The sequence below is a fragment of the Ctenocephalides felis genome, unplaced genomic scaffold (assembly GCF_003426905.1).
Source record: "Ctenocephalides felis isolate EL2017-DRISC unplaced genomic scaffold, ASM342690v1 CF-g0.4_SCAFFOLD_01886, whole genome shotgun sequence".
Lineage (NCBI taxonomy): Eukaryota > Metazoa > Arthropoda > Insecta > Siphonaptera > Pulicidae > Ctenocephalides > Ctenocephalides felis.
Window position 1 is genome coordinate 66,420,269 of NW_020538040.1, and position 23,507 is coordinate 66,443,775.

The 23,507-nt window shown below is 29.2% G+C and overlaps 1 protein-coding gene across 1 annotated transcript in view; it reads left to right on the top strand.

Annotated features, from left to right (window-relative positions):
- The window catches only part of LOC113375238, a 55,969-nt gene extending 36,253 nt beyond the window's left edge, over nt 1-19,716 (top strand). Inside the window, exons 5-7 of the mRNA XM_026615182.1 lie at nt 4,709-4,876; nt 18,437-18,535; nt 19,417-19,716. Of these exons, the coding sequence (XP_026470967.1) occupies nt 4,709-4,876; nt 18,437-18,535; nt 19,417-19,685 (536 nt within the window). The 3' untranslated portion in view covers nt 19,686-19,716. The remainder of the gene's footprint in view (nt 1-4,708; nt 4,877-18,436; nt 18,536-19,416) is intronic.
- Nucleotides 19,717-23,507: the final 3,791 nt, after the last annotated feature.

Below are 23,507 nucleotides of genomic sequence, written 5' to 3' on the forward strand. Positions count from 1 at the left end.
TAATTAGAAATTAGATGATTCAGTACGGGCATTTAGTAGATATCAAAAAAATTATATAACACGAACTTGAATTCAAGAAAAAGAAATATTTGTTTTCCGAGGAAAGTTGTCCAATTATGTTAGTTTTAATGTATTAAATATGAAATTCATTTTTATATTTAATTGTTGATTTTATAATTACAATTACTTGTATTTCCAATAAATTTGAATTAATATAAATTATTTTAATATTAATATAGATCGCGCGTCGGTAAATGAATCGTAAAATCAACAATAGTTTCAATATTTATTGTTATAAAATGACAATAGCAACTTGCAATCCTGTTGATGGCAGTTTCACAAATGTTTACTTTTACTGAAACGTTATTGTTTAGTTTTTGCAGTATTATTTTGGGAAGTGTATTGAGATAATTTTCGGTAAATTAGATAAAAATTGTAATACATTTTATAATTTCACGATATTCGCGTTTCAATTTATGTACTCTACACTTAAACTATTATTTTTGTCATGATTACTTATATTTTGATATTTCATACTTTCTATTGAAGGTATATGCATATTTAGTTAAACTGTAATCTTTAGTATACTTACTCTTGATCAATAACTTAGAAGTCATAAGATTTTTTATTTATTCTCATATCTTAACATCAATCGAAACCTTACGTCCTATATTTATTTAGGAACTTTTATAGATAATTTTATAGATAATATAGACTTTTATAGATATTAAAATCCAATCGTATAAATTGAGCTATCAATCTGAGGCTCTTTTTGTGGCCTGGATAGAGTTCGGTCTGCCAACCATGTGGTTCCAATTTGAGATCCAAGTTCTTTGGACATCATCATGTCAAGAAGTAGTGACATCGGTTTTCACAAAAGTAGATGGAAATATATTTCTAACAATAGCATAGCATTTCCCAGTATTGCTGCATTAAATTATCCGCATATAATACAATATTGAATAGAGACAGGCCAACCGTTGGGTTACCCTCTAAAAGTTAAGAAGTGTCATCACAACAGCTTATAGGACTCATAATAATGATGGCTGTTCAATAGAGAAAACATTACTGATATCCCAAATCTCTGATAAAATAGAAATGTTACGGTAACGTTATGTTACGGGTCTATCTTCGTATAAATTGGAAGAAATGAACTGTCGAAATGCTATCTATTTGCTGTGTGCTAAGGCCTTTCACACATAAAACCTAACCTACAAAACGCATTAAGGTCCCACAACCATTTTAAGTGCATATTTCTGATGTTCCATTGATGTTTCAGTGAAGTTAAATTGTGTGTGTAAAATCCCTGATCGCACAGCAAATACAAAGCTTTTTGACAGTTTGTTACTGCCAATTCATAAGGAGATAAAATTCAAATAGTTTATTTAAGGCTTGTAGATCTTGAAATTCTTCTTATGGTAAAAAAATCCTTTAAATATTCGAAAGATTTTTAAATATAGAATCAAATGTGTAAAGATCATATTAGTGAAATCACATTTTTGCTATCTACCGGTTACCTTATTATATATGCACCTACATTTGTACGGATTTTGCATAATGATGTGCAGATTCAAAATCTCGCTAATTCAAATGATTTCAATATAAAACTCCCTGTTCGAATTAAGCTTATATAAGGTTGTCAAATATCTCCCTTCCGCCTTTTTGTATTATAAACCAAGAGCAAAGGGAGATATTTGACAACCTAATATATGCATTTGTAATAAAAATAAGCCACATTATACAAAACAAAAAATAATATTTGGAAAGTTCTACGGAAATGAATATTTGCACGGGCTTTTTTCAGAACGGCATGTGATAAGCTTGACTAAAATTATACTAACATACTGCAACTGTTATATATATTTTATAGCATGTGCATTTTTATACTTTTGATAAATAGGATTCGGCGATTTGTAGGTATCAAATTTGTTCATTATCTAAATTAATATTTTGGCATACCATATTCCAAGTTTAAAAAAAATTGTTCTTTGATAAATATTGTTTTATTGTTGATATTCAATACAAAAATAATTTGCGTTTACAGATTCTTTTCAGATTTATTATTCTGAATGATGAAATTATATGAAAAGCATTAATTAGTAACTTGTTTGATATGAATCTGTGCAGATACAAACATAAAATAAAAAAATTACAACTTATTTTGATCAATAAAAGTGAACCTAAAAGTTACTTGTAGGGGAGACTGGTACGGTAGTGATAATCGCCATCGAGTTTAGGGTCTAAAGGGAGAAAGATGAAGTATATTGGTTCGAACAAGTTTATATTATTCCATTAAGTCAGTTTACATAACACGATCTGTAGAACGCATTCCTTTTAAAGAATTAAAAAAAAGGTTTTTTTTTGTTCGATTTCTTTTATTAATAAATTGTTTCTTGTATACAGATAGATCCCTTTGTTTGTTATTTTGGTGTAAGTTGAACATTCTTTGTTAATTGCAAGCAATTAGTTTTTGTATAGATAATTTAGATCAGTAATAATGTTGATTTGTTTTGAAAATTGAGCGTTGGGTACGATTGTGACATGTATTACTTGTTCTTTTCGGGTGAAGATTAAACAGATAAAGAAAAATCTAACTTAACAAAAAAAATCCGAAAGAGAAAGGGAACGGAAAATTCAATACAAGAAAAAAAAAAACGGTTTGCTATTGCTTACTCTACTTTTCTAAACATTAATTGATTTTTATAATTAAATTACTCTTCCTATATTCCTGTAATAATATAAGTGATTTATTTTATTACCAATCTCTTTGCTGTTTTTCCAGACGAGTATACCTTAGTTTTGCTTTTTAGTTATTTTTAAATAAAATGGCACGGGTGATCTGCTGAAATAATAATCAACACTTGTTTAATAGTTTTAATTAACATATAAACATAATATCAAAAGACATAATTTCTTTTATTTTTATCTTATCTGTTTTCAGTAGATATATAGTATAGATATACTCTTACAAGGCCTTTATAAAACATTTGTTATTTAAATCAAAATAATCTAACTCACAGTACTACAATTTAATGATGGTTATAAAGCGTTAAAGCTCATTGGCCAATAGATAAAATACCCATTACTGACGATATAACTAGGCTAAATTATTCGGTCAAAATATCAGAGAAAATATCAGAGAAAATATCAGGAAGTGGCTTTTTATTTTCAACTATGTTTTCTTTTGTTCGCATTAATTTTTTTGTATTTATTGTATATTGATCATGAACACAATAAATAAATAGGTATGATACAATAATTTAATAAAAAGATTTTTTTTGCTTGCCACAAATACAACTACCCATACAAACACACACACACGCACACACACACACACACATATATATATATATATATATATATATATATATATATATATATTAGGGTAAGCCCATCTCGGGCACTGCGGTGTGAAATGGCAATGGGAAATCTCTCACACTATCTTCCCTGAATCGAGTTGGAGTTTTAACTCAGCTAACGGATTATTTATTTATTATTATATATTAAGGTGGTCCTTAATATGGACGTTTTCGAAGTTAATAGCTACCAGAGGCTTAAATGCTTCCAAATTCATAAAAAAATCTCTAAAAATTGTAGCTCTTAATATTAACTTTTAAATAGTGCGCAATTCAGTCAAAGCTTTGTATGGAAATGGCATGGAACAAATATCGAAAATTTTAAAAATGTTTTTTAGGTATAACTTAGCGACAAATAAATTAAAAGTGACAATTCGTGTCATTTTTTATTGAAAATTCGACGCTCTGCAAAACAGGTTTTTTATAATTTGTTTTGTAGAGCGTCGAATTTTGTATAAAACTCGTTCATTTGTTCGCTGAGTTATATCTAAAAAATTTTAATTTTTTTTAAAAATTTTCCATGCTATTTCCATACAAAAAACTTTGATTGAATTGCGCACTAACTAAGAGATAATATTAAGAGCTGAAACTTATAGAGGACTTTTTTTATCAATATAAAAAAAATAAAAAACTACCACATATTATATTATATTATATCATTGTATGTAAATTTCCCATAAATGCGAAATTATAGTTAAATGTTTGAAATCTTAGTTTTACTTTCGATAATAAATATGCATAATCTTATTATTTTCATATAGCGTTGTGCGATCAATGGCAAATCAATCAAAAATGACAAAAGTAGTTGTCTCTATAACACTAGCATCGAAACAAAAATAAATAATAATAAATTATTAAAATAAATTTTATTCATATGCACATTAATTATAAAGGATTATGATGTTCGTTAATACAAGTCTACCGACAGTAGGAAGGGCAATTAACTTTACTCACCTTTCTTCAACTGAAGAATATGAATTTTATATATTTTTTACAACAAAGTTTTGAGAGTATTTTATCAAATATTAAACGACGTAGATCAGATAAGAGCTGTATTTACAATGTCGTATATAATTGTGTTTTTTAGTTATTGTTACTTGCGTCACATGTTTTAAGATATGTAGCACATTCGGTCATAAACTATTCTCAGGAAAATATTCATGATATGGAAAGATTAGTGCGAATGCTCGTATTTGAAATGAAATATATTGTTGTAAATTGTTATTGTTGATACGTGTTGATTGAATATAATGTAGAAGGATATATTTCGAGTGTTGATTTGTTGTTCTTGTATTATTATATGTGACATTTATACGATAGTAAAAATACACAATGGATGTTAATTCCTTCAGGCAAGAAGCAGAACGGTGTGGCTGTGCGAACGAATAGCCTGGGAGGCGTCGGTGTATGGCCCCCGCAGCTTGAACGCAAGAGCAAGCTGTCAGCCTTAGGAAAACTCTTCAAGCCATGGAAATGGAAACGAAAGAAAAAGTCCGACAAATTCGAGGCGGCTTCCAAATGTAAGTAAATTAATTATTATTTATAAAAAAACATTGTGCAAAAGGAAGACAGATACTACGAATAGCAATAGAAAAACAAATACTAAATAATGAAAATTATTTTTAACCACTTAAGCATCTCGAACGAGACCCTCTCACGCGCCTAATGTGTTCCGATTTACTCTCGCCCGAGACCCTCTCGCCACATACAAATATTCTGTTTTCATTTCGAACGAGACAGTCTCGCTTAAGAATTATTTTGATTTTTGCTATTACGAGTACATCTCGTAAAATTTTTATCTAAAGCGACAATTTTTAGCCTTTTTGATTCTATATCTATGAATGTGAACATAACAATGCTTTTTATAGTCTATGGTCTATATAATAGGTTGTCAAATATCTCCATTCCGCCTTTTTGTATTATAAACCAAGAGCAAAAAAGCGGAAGGGAGATATTTGACAACCTTATTTAACGAATTGTTGAATAGATTATTATTTTATATTGTACTTGTTAGTGGATATATTTATTATATAATTGTTCAAACGTACGATTTGATAACGTTTGCGATTTTATAACAAAAATATTAGAATTTTTAATTTCTTTAAAAAATATGTTCTTTTGATTTTTATGTTGCTTGACTTAATATTATGATTACTACAATATTAATACGTCAATTAAAAACAAAAAAAAACTGCTTATTTTTTGACCTCACTTCACAAAAAAACCCTAGCATTAAGTGGTTAATTTAAAAAAAGTTGTGAAAAAGGAAGACGAATACTGTGAATTGAAACATATTTTTTCCTTATTCATAGCTTGTTATTAAAATTCTTGGTAGGATTGTATTAGTAGTATTATGGGGTGAGCCTACTTTAGAGGCTTAAAAACCGATTTTTTTGCATTTTTTTCCAAAAGTAGCCAAGAATATATCTCTAAAATTTCAGAAACAAATTCAAATTATTTCCGGAGTTCCAAAAGAAATAGTGAGCAAACGTAGAGCATGTACACGAGCGATTCGTTCTCGATTTTTTCGATTTTACCTAATTGGCGGGAAAGATAGGAAAAAAAATGAACATCCTATTGAAACGAGACAAAATTGATTGTATTCAGGATTAAATTCTCTTTTTAAAGTTTCTTTTTCTTAATTTTAAATTAAATAAACTTTAAAAAAAAGTTATGATTAACCCACTTTTTGAACAATCGTGAACAAGTGATTTTTTTTACCAAAAAACATGATTTTTTTTAAGTTGCGACAAATTGGTGAATTTCTCACGTTTTTCTGAATTTTTTAGGTCTAACAAGAATCTATACTATAGAAAACATAAATTAAAATAAATAAATTAAAAATAAATAAATTTTATAAATTGGTTTTATTTTTTTTTTGTTTCGGATGGAAATTGTGACTCCCGCCAAATGACACCTGCAAGCTCATGCCGCATCGGCCAAATGCTTGTACCCGGCATATTAGAAGAATGTTGAAATATATAACAATAAAACTTGAAAGTTTCGTTTCAATTAAATATTTATTTCCTTTCCTAAAAGTTCTTCAAAAACGCGATTTTTTTACTATATTTTTAATGTCAAAACCAGGACGGCAATTTGCGGATATGCTAATCCGGGATGGGACGGGGGGGGCTTAATGTCTACTAAATGATTTAAACATGATTTAACAAAACAGGTACTATTGAAGAAAACAATAAAATCAGTTTTTTTTTTAATTAATCGATTTTTTCTAATCAGAAATTCTTCAATCTGTATGTTTCTGTCATTAAGTTCGTTTTCATAATTTTCGTTAATTTGAAAATGAATGTTTGAAATTATTATTAATGTGATTCTATTCATAACGTATAGTTTTATATAAGCATACTCATTGTATATATTTGATGGGTAATTGTAATTGTAATTTTTTTTATCAAGTAGGAGCAAAAATTTAATTTAAACTTACACTTTTCGAAAACACGGGACAAGGTGAAAATCTGGGACTGTCGCGGCCAAACCGTATGGTCATCTTAGTATAATGATAAGTTTGTATTCTTATTTAAAATCTTATTCTATTGAATAATCACATTTAAACTAAAACGCCTTTTATCAGGCACGAATCCAGATATTTTCTTTTTTTTTTGGTAAAAATTTCTACGCGTTTCGAATTCCCTTTTGACTCTTCTTCAGTTGATAAAATTGTTTTAAAAACATAATTTAGTTTTTGATTTAAATATGTGGATGGATACCAGCTGAAAAGCTTTCTTATTTCAATTTTATTACAACTTTTAATAAACATTAAGCAAGAGTGTGATTTATAGTTTAAAAAAATATAAAAAATAAATCATGATATTTATACTTGCACAGAATCCGTATGATAATTATTCAAACGCCAAAAATGAGAAAAATAAAAGTATTAAATAAAAAAACATAATCAAAATAATAAAAAGATAATATATATGAAAAATACCAATTTCTTGTTGGTAAAGTAAAATGGTTTCTTATTGGTAAAATGAATCCAATATTATTATATTGGTAAAAATGATAAATTTTAACTATTTATGCTTCTATTGGGACTGGTAGATGAGCCTAAAAACTTTTCCGCGACATTTGGGAAGATTATAAATTATTTTACTTGTAATACTTATTTTTAGATATATGTACTATCATCATGTTACTCTTGTCTTGTTAGTCTTGAGCCCAGTTAGGAACCTACCTAGATAGGTTTAGTGTTTGGCTTAGGATTCGTTTTATTAGCGCTGAATGAACTGAATATGTACTGAATTTCATATATCCAAACTGGTGGACAACTTAATCAATAACAGTTTTTCAACAATTCATGAATTTGTTTTTTCTCCATCACTTTAAAGTTAATTCTATGGTGCATCATTTCTGGTACGAATAGTAAATGATTGACTTGTCAGCATTGGTCACAATCTTTCATAATAAAACTTTTCAGGTTTGTTCTAGTGTTGAAGAAGTTGAGAATGTTATTAAAAGATTGTCGAATCTTGATTTATCAAATGAAGAAATAATCAAGAAATTTCTTTTGTGTAGATTAGGGTTGGTGAAAGGGCACTTTTTTATGTACTCTAGAAAGAACTTCCATATTGATGGTCTTCACGTCAATTAGGCTTACATACAATACTCCATTTTCTAGATCAGATTTAACTATTAAAATAGTGGCTAGAAATAAAAACTATGTTGATCTCCATTTTATTTTATATTTTGATAGTTATTTTATAGTTATGTCCTAGAAGACAGTTAAACAGGAAAAACGAGCTAGTGATTTGGCATTAAATTTTGACTTTAATGCGTTTGATTGGCAATCTCAAAAATGCTAGTTAATTGGTCTGTAGGGAGGATAATAATCGCAAATATTTTACAGATTTGGATTTAAGTATTAATGTGTGTAGGTTGATTTGAAAATATATGAATGCAACAAAATATAAATGCAACAAAATATAAATGCATGTGCTCAAATATATAACTCGGAAAATACCATAAAAACGATCTGTTAATAATGATTATTTGTCCTTACAACTTTTTCAATCATTATTGCGAATGCTAAGCGGGTTATAAATTGCAAATCGTGGTAATTGAGTCGGAAAGGAAATTTTGCGATTTATGGTAAAAGAATATTTTTCCCTTCAAATCTGCCGTTGACGATGGCAGCTCCAATAAAATTTGCTCCTGATTTTTTTCTAACTAATCGCATGCCATTGCATAGCATTCGTGCATTCAAACACCCAAGAAAAGAGATTCTTGAACAAAATTTTAATTGCAAGTTATATGGTGGCATTCCAGGTGTATGCAGTGAATTCAAGAATTCAGCAGGATAGTTCACAAAATCTACGGGATCGACAACCGTGTCGATCGATTTCAATGATATTTGATTGCCAGGTAATGACTGTTGTATCTTGAATTTTTTACGTCGATCTCTATATATTTAACAGACGAAATAGCTCGTTCACGTAGCCACGCATGATTAGTATAATTAGCTCGTACATCTGGAAAATATACATTCAATCAAAGCATCTCTGGTTGGGTACAATAGGTGATTGTCTGGAAAATCGGATAAATTGTGCATTTTTATATAATTTTTCTGATGTCATTATTGAGTAATTGTTTAGAGAATACCAACGAATGGAATTGATCATTGTAACGTTGAACACGCTTATTTATCGTAAGACGTTATTTATCGACACTTTGCGTTAGATTGAAAAACCATTACAATTGTAGTTTTTCATAAAATTTAAATAATGTTTTGACACTTTTAGGCGTACAGTATGCGATATTATAAAAGCGTCGGAAACATCCATTTTGCAATAATTGATTACATCAAGGTTTTAATTTTATTATAATTGGAAAGTTATCTCGGTACTTGTTTGTTTAATTTACCTAATTTGAAGTATCACAGTAGCCATGTGCCGTGCCCTAAGACAAACTTACTTTATGTTTAGTTATTCTTTATAATCTTAAACTACTTTTTAACAATCTAGTTAATTTTTAAAACTGTTTGAATTGATTACGATACGTTTGAAAATAATTAAATGCATAATAGCGCGCAAAAGTTAAAATTTGATAGAAAAATTGCATCTGGATCAATCTGTCTTAGTTATTAAATTCGCTCATTTGTCTTTACGAATATTGGCCTGCCTCCTGTGGTGGACTATCTAAACAGAATCATGAAATACTGATGCACAATCGAAAAAAAATGTAGCTTTCATAGTTTTCAGTATCAAGATTATACCCAAGTAAACTAAATCTTACGATTTTGTGCTTTTTAATTTAAATTGCTGACGTTGGTATATAAACGGGAGCATGCGTTTTCTGAGTGTGTTTGGATATTTTGAAGATACTTATTTGAGTTTGGTCTAATCAAATTAACCTGATTATATTAAATTTAATGCAACTACAAAACACCTAAACTTAAATGCATCGAAAATTTTATCTGCATCTCATGATTAATATTATATTACTAAAGGATGAGTATTTTTTGCAATCGGTTCTAAAATATGATTATTTCGATAATTGACTAAAAAATTGCTGCAAAGAATTAAAAAATATAGTCAATCACCAAGAACATGCAAGATTTCATTCTCTAAGAGCTTTATATATCTTGAACGGTATGTAATTTTTGTAGATATGGCATCTTCAGATGATAATGTAAGAAATAATTCTATATCTTTTATACAATCTAAGAACAACTGAATCAGTTTTTTGTTAGCAAAAATTTTGTGCGTGAGAAGTTATGATACAAATACCAATATAAATTGCAAAACGATATTAGAATAAGTTTAATAAAATATTTAAGATACGTAAAATATTTTCTCATAAAAACTATGTTATTTGTGAAACAACTCAATAAAGTTACGTTTGGATTTCCATTTTTCATAGAAGTAATCTTTCTAATAAAAATTTAGAAATTTACCAATTAATTCATTTTAATTAATTTTTTATAATAGGCCGAAACAAATTTATCTACTTTTCCTACAATGCAACTGATTAAATAACTAATCACCGCCTAAGAAAAATATATTTTTTGTTGTTAATATTTTAGTAAAAACTACATTTATTAATTATGTGTTCATTATAATCTTACAAATTATAATACATGAACTTTATTTTGACAAATCTAGAAACGTGATCTTACTTTTCATTATCTAACACTCGTCTTCTATTTTCATGTCGCCCACAATATTTATTGATAAAAAAATCTGACATATGTAAAGATTTACTTACCATTAGATAATTAGCCGTTTTAACTACCATATGTAATCCCTCATTTCAAACGTCTTTAATTGTGTTATCTCAATAAAACTACTCTTTTGTGCAGAATATGTATAGAATTGAAGCGTATGCTTATTATAATCCTTCATATTTATATTAAAACATTCATTAATTATTATTAATAGAATTATTTGAATGGAATAAATTCGACATCATTTGAGTATAACGATTGACCACTTCTGTTCTGTATTTTCTAATGTTCTAATTCATATATTCTCAGGGAATATTATAAAAATTTTCTCCATTGTACAAATAATATCTTTTATTTTAAATAGCGTTAAACTTATTCTCACGACGTATCTGCTTGTTGACCTTTATTTTTCATACAGATCATATACTGATCCCGTACACAATAATTGGATATACTTACGTCTTATAACTTCCTCACTTTTGAATAATTTTTGCTCAATTTTTTGCAGTATATATTCAATTTATATAGTAGTACATACTACTTCCAACCTTGCAAAATTTGTTGTAATATTTCTGGTTTTGTAGATTATATTTTTTAATTAGTTTACCTATTTTTACATTTTAACAACTGTATGATTTGTGAGTTACTATTTAATATTAATCAGAAAGAAAAACTAAGAGATTAAAAATTTTCAATTAGATTTTTGCTAAATATCTTAAATATGATTTAAAATAACAAATACTATATAAGGATACAATAAAAATTATTATTTTCTGAATAAATCGATTTTTTCAATCAGAATTATTGGCTTTCTGTGGAACTTTATTATTTGTTAATATAACTTATATCATATATTCTTCGATTTGTATATATTTTTTTGCTTTTAAGCCTTGTATAAAATTCAGTTTAATTGTAATATGTAAGAGCGAAGTTTTATTTTGAACCTATACTTTTCGAACACCCGGTACAATCCGGGGCAAATATTACTTTTAGAAAAACTCCGGGACGTATGTAATATTTAAATTACGGGGTACTCACTATGTTATAGGAGGGGGTTGATTGAATATAATATATGAACATGTCTAATGGAAAGTGTAAAAGATTTTGTGTTTAACATTTATGTAAGCCTTAATAATTTAAATTTTAATTTGTATTATTTTTCATCAATGTTTCAAAAATGTTGAGTAGAGCGGAGAGTCCGCGGGTAACAAGGTCTACAACAGGTATCTCAAAAACAAGTAAAGTTAATAATTTTTTAGTAACAATATTTGATAGTAGAGGAAAAAAGATGTATTACCAGTCATCATCTTGATTCTTACGACGTTGATGTAGGGAAATAAACGGCAAGTTTGAAAATCCATAACAAAAGTATTTTCTTTCGTTGTTAGTTTTTTTGGTTGTTGGCTCACAAGAGCGCTGTTGTTTAGTTTTCGAGATCTTAATATATTTTTTAAGTATACGTTATTTAATTGTTTTATAAGATGTATTGTTAATTTCTAGGTAGATTCAACAGTTCTTTTTATATAACTCTTATAAAAGCTTATGTGTGGGTGGGGTCAAAAGAACCATCTGAGCCTTCACCGAGGCAAAGGTGTAAAAATAAAAATTTTTTTTTAAAAAATTAAGTTAAAAAATGCAATTTTACAAGAGATCAGTTAAATAAATATTTATTCCAACTTTGCTGATGATTTTTCCTGACGAAATACCAGATCAAGTGTATATACAGTATTATATCTGTAAAAGATATACTAATAAAATTTATATTTTGTATTGGTCGAATAATATAGCTATTATTTCGTAAAATTCCTTTTAAATTAAAAATAAAATATTGGACCCCTTTGCTCCCTGGCCGTCTCAATTTATCCCGTCTATGGGTTAAAAAGGACCAGTTGACAATTTTTTTGAAAAACAGCAAAACACTCATTTTTGCAATGATGAATTAGCTGGGACTTTTGTTGAACATAGTTAGATAGTTGTTTGTTTGATATGTGTTATTTGTTGTGATATAATTGGTTTCGTTTTCACAGTGTAATTGCTCAAAATCAAATTGGTCTTTTGTGCCCCGCCCTATTCTACAAGGTGTGTTCAAAAAGTACCCGGAATTACTAATAATTAAATTTCGCGGGTCTGGAGTGTCTGATTGTCAAAATTTTTTTTTATTGTGTTGGTATACATGCCCCTAAAGTATGATGAAATTTTCAGCTATATTCACTGTTTACTTTGTCTGTGGTAGTCGCTAAGGTTCGACGTGTTTTTCTGAGCTCGGCGATTTTTACAATGGAAGAATTGAAAAGTCAAAGAATTTGTATTAAATTTTGCGTAAAAAATGAAATAAAGTGTTGCAAAGTGCAAAAATTCACCAGATATGGCTCCGTGTGACTTTTTCCTATTCCCAAAGTTGAAGAGACCCATGAAAGGACGGCGGTTTTCCTCGATTGAAGAAAATCGCTGAGAGTGCTCAAGGACATATCAAAAAGTGAATATCAAGGGTGCTTCGAAAATTGGAAAAAACGCTGGCATAAGTGTATTATATCTGGGGGGGACTACTTTGAAGGGGACCACATTAATGTAGACGAATAAATAAATATTTTTTTGAAAAAAACGAAAATTCCGGGTACTTTTTGAACAGACCTCGTATATACTCGCATATATATTTTTAGAATTATCATTGCCCGAATAGCTGTGAAGGAACCACACGTTCGCTCCTTTTTCACATTTTGTACAGTTTTCCTGTTAAATTTTTACTCTTCAAATGCCTGACCCTATGCTTCATGTCTTTTGGTATTCAATTGCCTTGTATTTCTTTTTCTCCCATGCCCAATTATCTGAATACTTCTTTGTCCTAATGTCTTCAGTGCTTTTATTTTATTTACTTTTGATGGCGTTGTGCGGCTGGCACTCCTTTCCCAATATGGACCCGATCCAGTTTTGTTTCATAATTGCATTCGATGAAGTTCTCTCTTCTCCCGCCCTTTACATTCCTTCCGCGTTTGTTATGTTGTAGGTACATTTTATCTTCTGTATTTTGGTCCTGCATCACATTTTCGAATCGCAAGGTGATGTATTATTATTTAGTGAGAAATATTTTACGTACTACAAAAAATTATTATTACATACATAAAGTTTACCACATTTTATTCATATTATATAAATAAAAATTCATATAATTCGTTATTTTGCCCTTCATAATAATTATAACATTAACCCTCCGTCGGTCGGCGTGGTCTGGCCAGACTTTTTTCGACTTCAATTAATAATAAGTTTATATTCTTTGCTATGTGTTCTAACATGAATGTGAGTATTTTCATGACGAGAGTTCCTTGAAAACCTACCAAACTTATTGGTAATCGCAAACACTGAAAATCGGATGAGTAATGCACACATTCATTTCAAAGGCGCCGAAAAAGAATAAATATTGTTTTTCATTGATTTAAAACAGAAAAATTAACAAAAAAAAACGATTTTTTTTATATTTCTTGATTTTTTTATATAATCGTTAATACATAAGACACCAAAAACTCATTTAACCCATATAAATGCATGTAAAATGAATGGTGGTCTAGCCAGACCTTTCCGACCGTTCGAAGGTGAAAAAATATCCGACCGACGGAGGGTTAAATTTATTTTTAAAAAATATGAGTCATTCTATTTGAAAATGATTTTACTGCTCAAATCGACATTGCACGACCCTTTCTTGTTATGAGCATTATTGTAAATGTAGACGTATATTCCTAGATTAAGGTCATGTTTCAGGTTAAAATTATTTGCTAATATAATGTAAAATCTGAATAATTTGTTATAACTGCTATCGGGCTACGTTTGAACAATATTTTGAGTTATATATTTGCGGCAGATCTCATTCCAAATCCATCTGTTGCAAATGTACAACATTAATGTTAAATAAAAACTTAATATGATTTTTATATAAAAATCAATGTTTAAATAAAATGAAAACGAACTAAAATTTGCAACAAAAGTCGATTTTATCTTATTACACGTTCGAAATATACAAACTTTCTTGTCTAATGTTCAAGAAAAATGAATGAAATTTTGTTCGATTGCTTGGGACGCCGAAAAAATTTACAACTGGACATTTATTGGTCATTTTGTCATAAATTGCTCGGTTGCAAGGTTGCCTGCGGATGGGTACCATTATAAGTACATTCTCTCGGACTTCAAATTCATACGACTGATATGTTAGAGCCACGGTTATTAGTAGTGTCCACTTTTTCTTATCTATTCCATGTAGTGTACCTTCTAACTTGTGATATTTTCTAATCGTAAGTATGTACTGAAATTGATCAACATATTCAATTATTTGTTTTTTATCTATATCCTCCGAAGCTGATTTCTTTTCGACATTTTCGTCACTTGGAATTTGGCGTTATTGATCTTTATTCTGGTTTGTTATTTCGACGATGCTGTTTATTTTAGTCCGATTACTATATTAGCTTTGATTGCATTTAAATTGACTTCTGGATTAATTATTATATATTCGAGAATTTGAAAATTTTACTTGTTAAAGATATACATATATGGTTAGGATTAACTTATTATATGTGTATTGACAAAATTGATTTACTTTGCTTTTTGACAGTTAATATTAGTTAATACCATTAAAGATGTAATAACAAAAACAGCACATAAATATAAAAACAAGCTCATCAGTCAGAGAACTATCGACGTAGGTTGAAAAGAAAAGCGCCACTGGATTTAAGTCAACTCCTTTGATAAAGATTGAAATAACTTAGTCATTATTTATAAGAAATTACTTACAATTAATTAGTTAAGATTATATCATTATAAATAAAATATTGTTAATATTTTACAACCATCGAGTTGTTTTTCCAATATGTCCATTTAGTATACAATGTCCCTTTACGGTTGACAATTGTAAATTCCACAAATTTATTAAATGTCCTTAACTGGACAGTTGTAAATAAAATAGAGAATAAAAAATAGTTAATTAAATATCGCTAAATACATATTAGGAAGACTGGGTACAGTTGTGCCAGGGTACGATAGTGACAGTTGTATTGACAACTAAACTATACTGATTTTGAGATGGTATTTAAAAAGAGGTTGACGATGTATGATTGTTCGAACAAGTTCCCATTACTGCTTTCGGGCAGTGCCTTACATTAACACGCTTTGCTTTTAAAAAGTCAAAAAAAGTTCATTGTTCAAATTTGTTCAATTTCATTTAATAATAACTGTTTCTTATATACAGATAGATCATTTTGTTATTTTGCTTTAATTTGAATATGAGTAGTTTATTACCAGCAATTAGTTTTTGCGTAGATAATTAACTCAGTCATAACGATGATTTGTCTCCTAAAGTGTGCGTTAGGTACAGTTGTGACACGTGGTTGTAGTTTTTGTCCTTTTTTCGGGTGTAGATTAAACTAAAATTAAAAATCTAACTTAACAAGACAAAATAGGAAAGAGAAAGGAAATGGAAAAATCAATACAAGAAAAAAAGAATTCACAAAAAAATCTTGTTAACTTTAGTTAAAAAAATATGCTTTGTTATATATTTTTATATTTTATTCATAAGCTTTGTTTAAATATTTATATTGTGTTGTGTAACATAATATTGTTATTACCGACAATAAAAGTCGTTATAAATCATTTTGGTGTTTATAGCTATTTTTATGCCTGTCACAACCGTCTGTGGTGGTGCGGACGGTTGTAACACTAGCTTTTTTCTGGTATGATTTGATTTTATGACAAATTTATGTTATTTAAGGACAGATCACCATTTAATTTACTTTTCTTCCATCTAATTGATAAATTAACAAAATAATTGCTGATCAAAAAAAGTGGCACGACTGTTCCCAGTCTCTTCCATTCTGCACTAAACGGATTTTTTATATTCCTCTCAGGATCAGTAGTAAGAAAATAATCTATCTGATTTTTTTAAATATTTAAATATTATTTAACACACAGTTTTTAAAAAAATTTAACGCTGATGTACCATGAAAAATTCTAGAAAAATTGAAAAAAATAAGTGATATACTGGTAAAAAAGAGAGCTTTGACTATTTTTGGTGTTGCTGCATTTTATGTCTATTATATTTGCTGAGCTGGTTTAACTTCAGTTTCTTCTATATTGTGTCATGTCTAGTTATGATTCTGTTGTTTATGCAACACTGAAACTCAAATTTATTAACGTTTTTACGTTGATTAAATTGTTTACATAATTGTTACAGTGGTGTTGACAGCTTGCTCTAAGTGATCATAATTTTTGTTGAAAACCCCTGGCTTTCAAAGTTTGAGAGTTGAACTTTATTAAATAATTCATTCAATCAATCGCGAATTGTTTTGCTGTCGAACTCTATGTACAAATGATCCAACAAAATAATTTTTAATTGTTTAACTAGTTTATAAATGTTGAAATTATATTGGTAAAATTTTGTGAAGCGTTTAGATAATATGATTATGATTTAAAGATGTTGAGTTGTTTTAGAAAGTGTATATCGGGACTGGAAAGATTGTCGATAGAGAAGTGTATTGCCTAATAATCATTGTATCAGGCATATATATATATATATATATATATATATATATATATATATATATATATATCGTCATTTTCCATAGTGGAATAAACTAAAGAATGTCTGAATAATTACAATTATTAATACAATATTTAAATTTCGAACATACGATAAGACATTGCATAATTTATATTTAAAACCATTGATTATCCATGAATTTACCAATTTTAAAAATTATGAATACTCGTATATATAGTTAGCTAATTGTAAGTATAAAAACCGAAATGTATGTGCGATTTTCAAGTTTTCTAAAGGTTTTTTTTTGTTCTGGTATGTATATATCAATATTGGAGACAGTAATAAAAATATCAACCTTTACTACGATTTTTTTTTAATAATTAAATTGAACTTTAATGAACTGACAAAGTTTTGCATTCGTTTATTTCATTTGTTTATATTCTGTATTATTAACTCTTCTAACTTATGTGCATTATTTATATATATATATATATATATATATATATATATATATATATATACATGTATGTATAAAACCCTTGTCATAATACATGCTAAAATACTAATTAATTTTATCCTGAATATTTATGAGGTATGATATCCGTTAACTCGATACTTAGTCATCGTTATCGTTCAATGTATCTATAATATAATACCCATAAACATCGATGACATCAGTAAATTACAAGAATCTCTGGGATAGCCTTTAGTTCTTTCATGTACATAATGAAATTAAACCTACTAAATATTTTCTATATTATAGTTTTTTATGTACGCATATATGGTAATTAGTTAAACATATAAATATGAAATTAATTTTTGTACAAATTTATGTTTATAAAAGTTGCAGCAAAAAAAATATAAAAAACATTACAGTATAAACTACGAGTTTCGGTATTATCATTTTTTAAAACCCCGTTGATTTTTGAAGACTTGCCAAATATGATCGTATGCACTTCCAATAAGATCAATTTTCCACTAAGAATAAAGTTTGTGATAGAAAGTGCTTTTAAGAATCATAAGTCGATAATTTGTGCAAACATCAGGAATTTTTTCCGCAGTGAAATCGTACATTTCCTGGGACGTACCATATTGCGTATAAATGCACTTCCACTTTCAACTCGGATACAGCCACTCCGGCGTATTAATTCTACAATTGGATGGGAAGAGTTACAACAATACACATATCTTCAACAAACATAAAATTAATAATAAATAAAATATAAACTGCAGTTATAGAAAAAAACATGCGAGTTCATAGCTCTATTGTCTTTTCTATAATATTTGCTTAAATTAACCAATTCATGGTGTTTTATGCAAAAGATGTTTCTTTTGCTATATTTGTTTGTTTGTTAGATATTATTAGAATCTATTTCTTTTCAGCACTTGAACGCAAAATATCTGTGAGGGCTAACAGAGAGCATCTCGTCCAAAAAGGGATTCTTCTTCCTGATAGTCCAATATCTCCAATTTCCGAGCCTGGTGAGTTTAACTGTAGTAAATTTTATTCACAATCAGTTTGAATGTTGTGAAATGCGTGCGAAATGCCATTATCGTGTTATTTTTAGATTTTTGTTTTTTTCCTCGAATTTTTTAATAACACAATTATCAAGTATCTTTTCATTTTACAGTCTTGATTAAATGCGCCAACTTTTGATAAAACTTGCCAACACACTTTAGTACATCTTTTTTATAGGAGAGCTTTTCAAAGTCTTTCTATTTTAAAAATTTTAAGTTCATAATTGTCCTAGAAATGTTATTCACGATTGCGGTTACAAAGTTTAAATGAACAAAATTAATTAAAATTAACCCCAATAACCGAAACATGGTCAAAATTCCGCCAAAACCCTAGGACCTATGATCTAGGTTGCACTTAAAAGCTAAAAATTTTCAAACAACGTGAGAGAATGTTTTTTCTAAATATTTTATGGACAGTTAAGGTCAATACTATCACCTCGTTTCGATTTGACGTTAAGGTCTGAGACACCCTGCATGCATGTTTTTGTAACATTGATCATTACCTTAAATTTGCGAAAATTTTAGTTATTATCTCCAATACTGAACTTGATAGTCGGTAATTTTTTACTCCTTTAAAAGAAGAAAGGTTATGGTTACCTTTCCACTATACCACTTTTCAATTTCCTAACTCATTTGGCCAAGATATCATTTAAAATATACGAAAAAGGCCCGTTTCTTCAAATCGATTTTTTTAAGCGTAATTGTAAGAGGTATTGGAAAAAATTGACGTCGGGTGGTGCCGATTTTGAATGTTCATGCGATCATAGCCTTCATTCACATGCGTTAGATTTTAATACTTGATTGTGCCTTTCTAAATTACTAGAAATGATATATTTCCTTTGCAGGCGAACATAATTCTGATCAACATGCAAGCGGCGTGCAGCTACTCGCATCAGTCAGCAGTTCGCAATCCGCGCAGCAGTTGTCGCACCAAAGCACGCAACAGTTGCCGCTATCACAATCCGCCCACCAGCTGCAGGTGACGCAGCTGCAACAGCAGCAAGCGCAGCAACTGCACGCACATCTGCAACATCAACATAAACAATTGCACGCGCAACTACAGCAGAATCTGCAGTTTGCAAACGCCACTTCACCCACGAATAGTGGTGAGTGATAATTGTTTATATTTTTTTATTATGTAGTATACCGGCAGAAGGAAGGATAATCTATTTTTTTTGGCGAATCTGTTATATATTTATATTTGTTTTTAAGACATCATATAATAAGAAAACTTTTTTTTAAATGTGGATTTTTATATGATTTCGTTTGATTTAAAAAAAATTTAATTTAACCTTACAATTTTATTTCATCTATTACACTGCGTGACAAAAATCGCAATTTTGTTTTTTTCCTCAAACTTTTTTTTAATCTATGTACTTAGAATCGTGCGATTTCAAATATACCGTCCGTTTTTTCCGTAACTGTTTTTTAGTTTTGGGGAACTACCCCTATTCGTCATTATGGTTATGATTATCGCAGTTTAACAAATAACTATAAGTTTTGCCTGCTGTTTTTGGTGTGGCTCCGACTCGAATATGTTGTGTGCATATTCATATAGTTAATGATACATCTGCGGTGAATATGTTTTAGAAAAATACCTAAAACCTATATCAAACTGTCTTAAGCCAGCGTATTTCAACCACTTTTAAATTGAATTGCGCAATCAAGATAAAACATGAGTTTTTCATACCGCGTGCCAAAATTGCATGGAGTGTTTAACGTCCCAAAGGAAAAAGAAATAGTAAAATTTTAATACCCCCGTGATTTAGAAAAAAAACGACTGTTTCTTCTGTGTGGTAAATATCAATGGAATAAATTTAGGCAATAGAAGCAATACACCATGACCCCAATGGTCTGGGGTCTACTTACGATCACGACTACACGACTCCTACCCATGCTTATGATGATCAACCTAGAACATCAAAATCTTCTGTCTACCATATAATTGAGAGACCAACGATAAAAGAGAAGACATGAAGAGTTAAAAATTGATATATTTGATGATCCCCAAATTAGGCAATTTATAAAAAATCCACGGTTTAATAAAATCGAGAAGTAAATAATTATTTCTGAAAAATTATGTTTACCAAATGGTGTCTTTAATTTGCTATACAGAGAGTTAAGTTATCTATGAAGTTTTTCATATCACGTTGCCATTTCAGGCGGTATCTTTGCAATTTTTGCTCCAGTTGCCTTTTTAAGGCATAGATGGTTTGAGGACTGTCAGTGTGCACTATTTCTTTTAGGATGATCCATAGTAAAAAATCATATGGTCTTAGACCGGCTAAGAGCGCTACGGTGTGAAATAGCGTAATATAGAAATAGACAAATGTTATAACCAATTTTGTTCTGGAATTTTGAATGTTCAAGTATCATTAGCCGAAAACTACTATATAGATTCAATAAGATTACTTCACGCACCGAAGCTCCTCTATTTCAACTCTATTCGATATTTCTGTAAAGAAAACATATAAAGTATTATACATCGTTAGAAAGGTCTCAAAATTCTTAATTCTTTTCCCATATATCGCAACTTTTAATTCCGCACGGTGTGGCGCCTACAGCCAAGTTGCAATTGAAAAATTCAAGAGAAACAGGAAAATTTCGAGAAAATTATTTGAACACACTTAACCATTTATATGTCATTTTATTCGTAATTTTATTCTGCATCTTTCGTACGAACAAAGTTTTTTCGTATTTTTACGGTTCAGCTTGTAGAGCAATCTGTGTGGTTATTCAAATGCTGAAATGCAAAGTGCGCATAGGTTCTAGCAACAGTTCACACTATTCGATATTTCTGTAAAGAAAACATAAAGTATTATGCATTGTTAGAAAGGTCTCAAAATTCTTGGTTCTTTTCTCATATATAGCAACTTTGAATTCCGCACGGTTGTGGCCTACAGGCAAGTTGCAATTCAAAAAATTTATGGATAACTGGAAAAGCTCGAGAAAATTATATGAACTTAAGAGTTTGCAGGAAATAAATTAAAAATATATTTACACTTTATATAGGTTAATTCAACACTCCTCTACTTCAACTCTACATAAATAGATAATATGCTAGGCATTTAAAAATGCTAAATTCTTTCTCGGGAAAATAAACCGAGTTTACTTTCGGAGCATTCTTTACCTATGGCGAAAATCAATCTAATTATGATCATAAGCTGTTTCACAAGTATATAAAGGTTCTCATAAATTTCGTAAAAAATACCGTCTCGAGTCCCCGCCCTGGTGTCGGATTATTAGGACGGGCGCGAATTTCGCCGAAGTGCCTTGGCGCCGGCGCGCTGCCTGTCAAGAATGGCGCATGCGTCCGTTGACTTTTCCCGGCTTCTCTCATCTGACACATAGCCTTCGATTGCGACCTGTACAGAACAAGAAAAATCGCCGGGTTTACATGACTATATTGCACGGTGAATCATCGTGATTCCTATGAATTGCTTTTACTCATAATGTTTGTTACAATTTTATGAAAATTAACGCGCTTCTATATGTCAATAATTTGAACGATTGTTGCGAGTGACATTTTTGTGCCGCTGGTTTTATTTGTTCGTGGGTGGGTGTGTGTTTGTGGACTCTAGACGCTGTGACCACATAAATTTTAATTAAAAGTGTGGCTCTTATACTGTAGTATTAGCATGAAATATGTGTTTTCACGTGATTCCCAATGCCGAATCGTTTTTTGCAAATTAACTTAAGCGTGTGTGCTCCAATTATTCTCAAAAGACGTACGAAAATATTATTTACTTTTATTTTCAATGCTTATTGTAAATGGTAATTGATATCGATGAACTACAAAACAAACGTTAAAAACAATCTCATGGTTTCATTTAGAATTAATGTTTTAAATGAAGGTAATTAATTTTTTTTTTGAGTTTTGAGTGTAATTGAATATCGTTATTTTGCAACAAATTTCCAGAAGCATGCTTATTAACTTTTTCATTTGGTTATAACGCATAATACTTCGAACTCAACTTTGCTCTGCTTTATGATTTGTTTTGACAAATTTCATTCGTAGATTTGATACCACATAAATGATACCACCTTCTCAATTGCAAATTATAATTTAGTAGATGTACGTGTTAAATTAAAATATATAAAGTGTATATATATTTTTAATTTATTTCCTGCAAACTCATAATGAATTATTATAAATGTTATATCTAGGCTGTTGCACCTTTAATCTAATAAATATGAACATAAAAATCGATTTCAATATGTAAAATATGAAAATCCATATTGATTTATAAAACAATTAACATTTAAATTTCTAATGAACTTAGTATTTGATAAACGAAACATTGTTGTTTTTTATTTTATTTTGTTTGCTTATTTGTCACACCTGTTTAATATTTTCTTAAAAGATGTTTTGGGAGTTTTGACTTGTTAAGTATAAACGAGTGTACAGGCAAAAAAAACATGATTTTTTCAATGGATTTACCCCGCAGATGGAATTTTCTAGTTAAACACAGGTTTTCTGGGCGCTAGATAACTTTTCTAATGAATAACATAATTGCGATATCTGAGTCACCATGTCGCATCATTTGTGTTATAAAGATGTGAGTCAAGTATTTTATAAGTATTTTCAAAGAATGTACCATGATAATAAATACCAAGGATTGTTTTGACATACGTGATAAATTGGAAAATATTTGCATCCAACTCTTCGATTTAAAAATACAGTGAAAATTCTTATTCTGGTCAACTATAAAAGCTATGAAATTTCATTTAATAATAATTCTATACCAAATCAGGAAAGCACACACAAAAAAATGAAAAGTAACTCTAATGAAGTTCAGAACATAACAAATACAAATTGAAAAAAATAATGATAAAATGAAATTGATTTAAAAAAAACAAATCTCATCCAGATAAATTCCTAACTATAAGTACAAAAGCAAGTAATTGAAAGAAAAAAGCATTTGGTTAATAATAT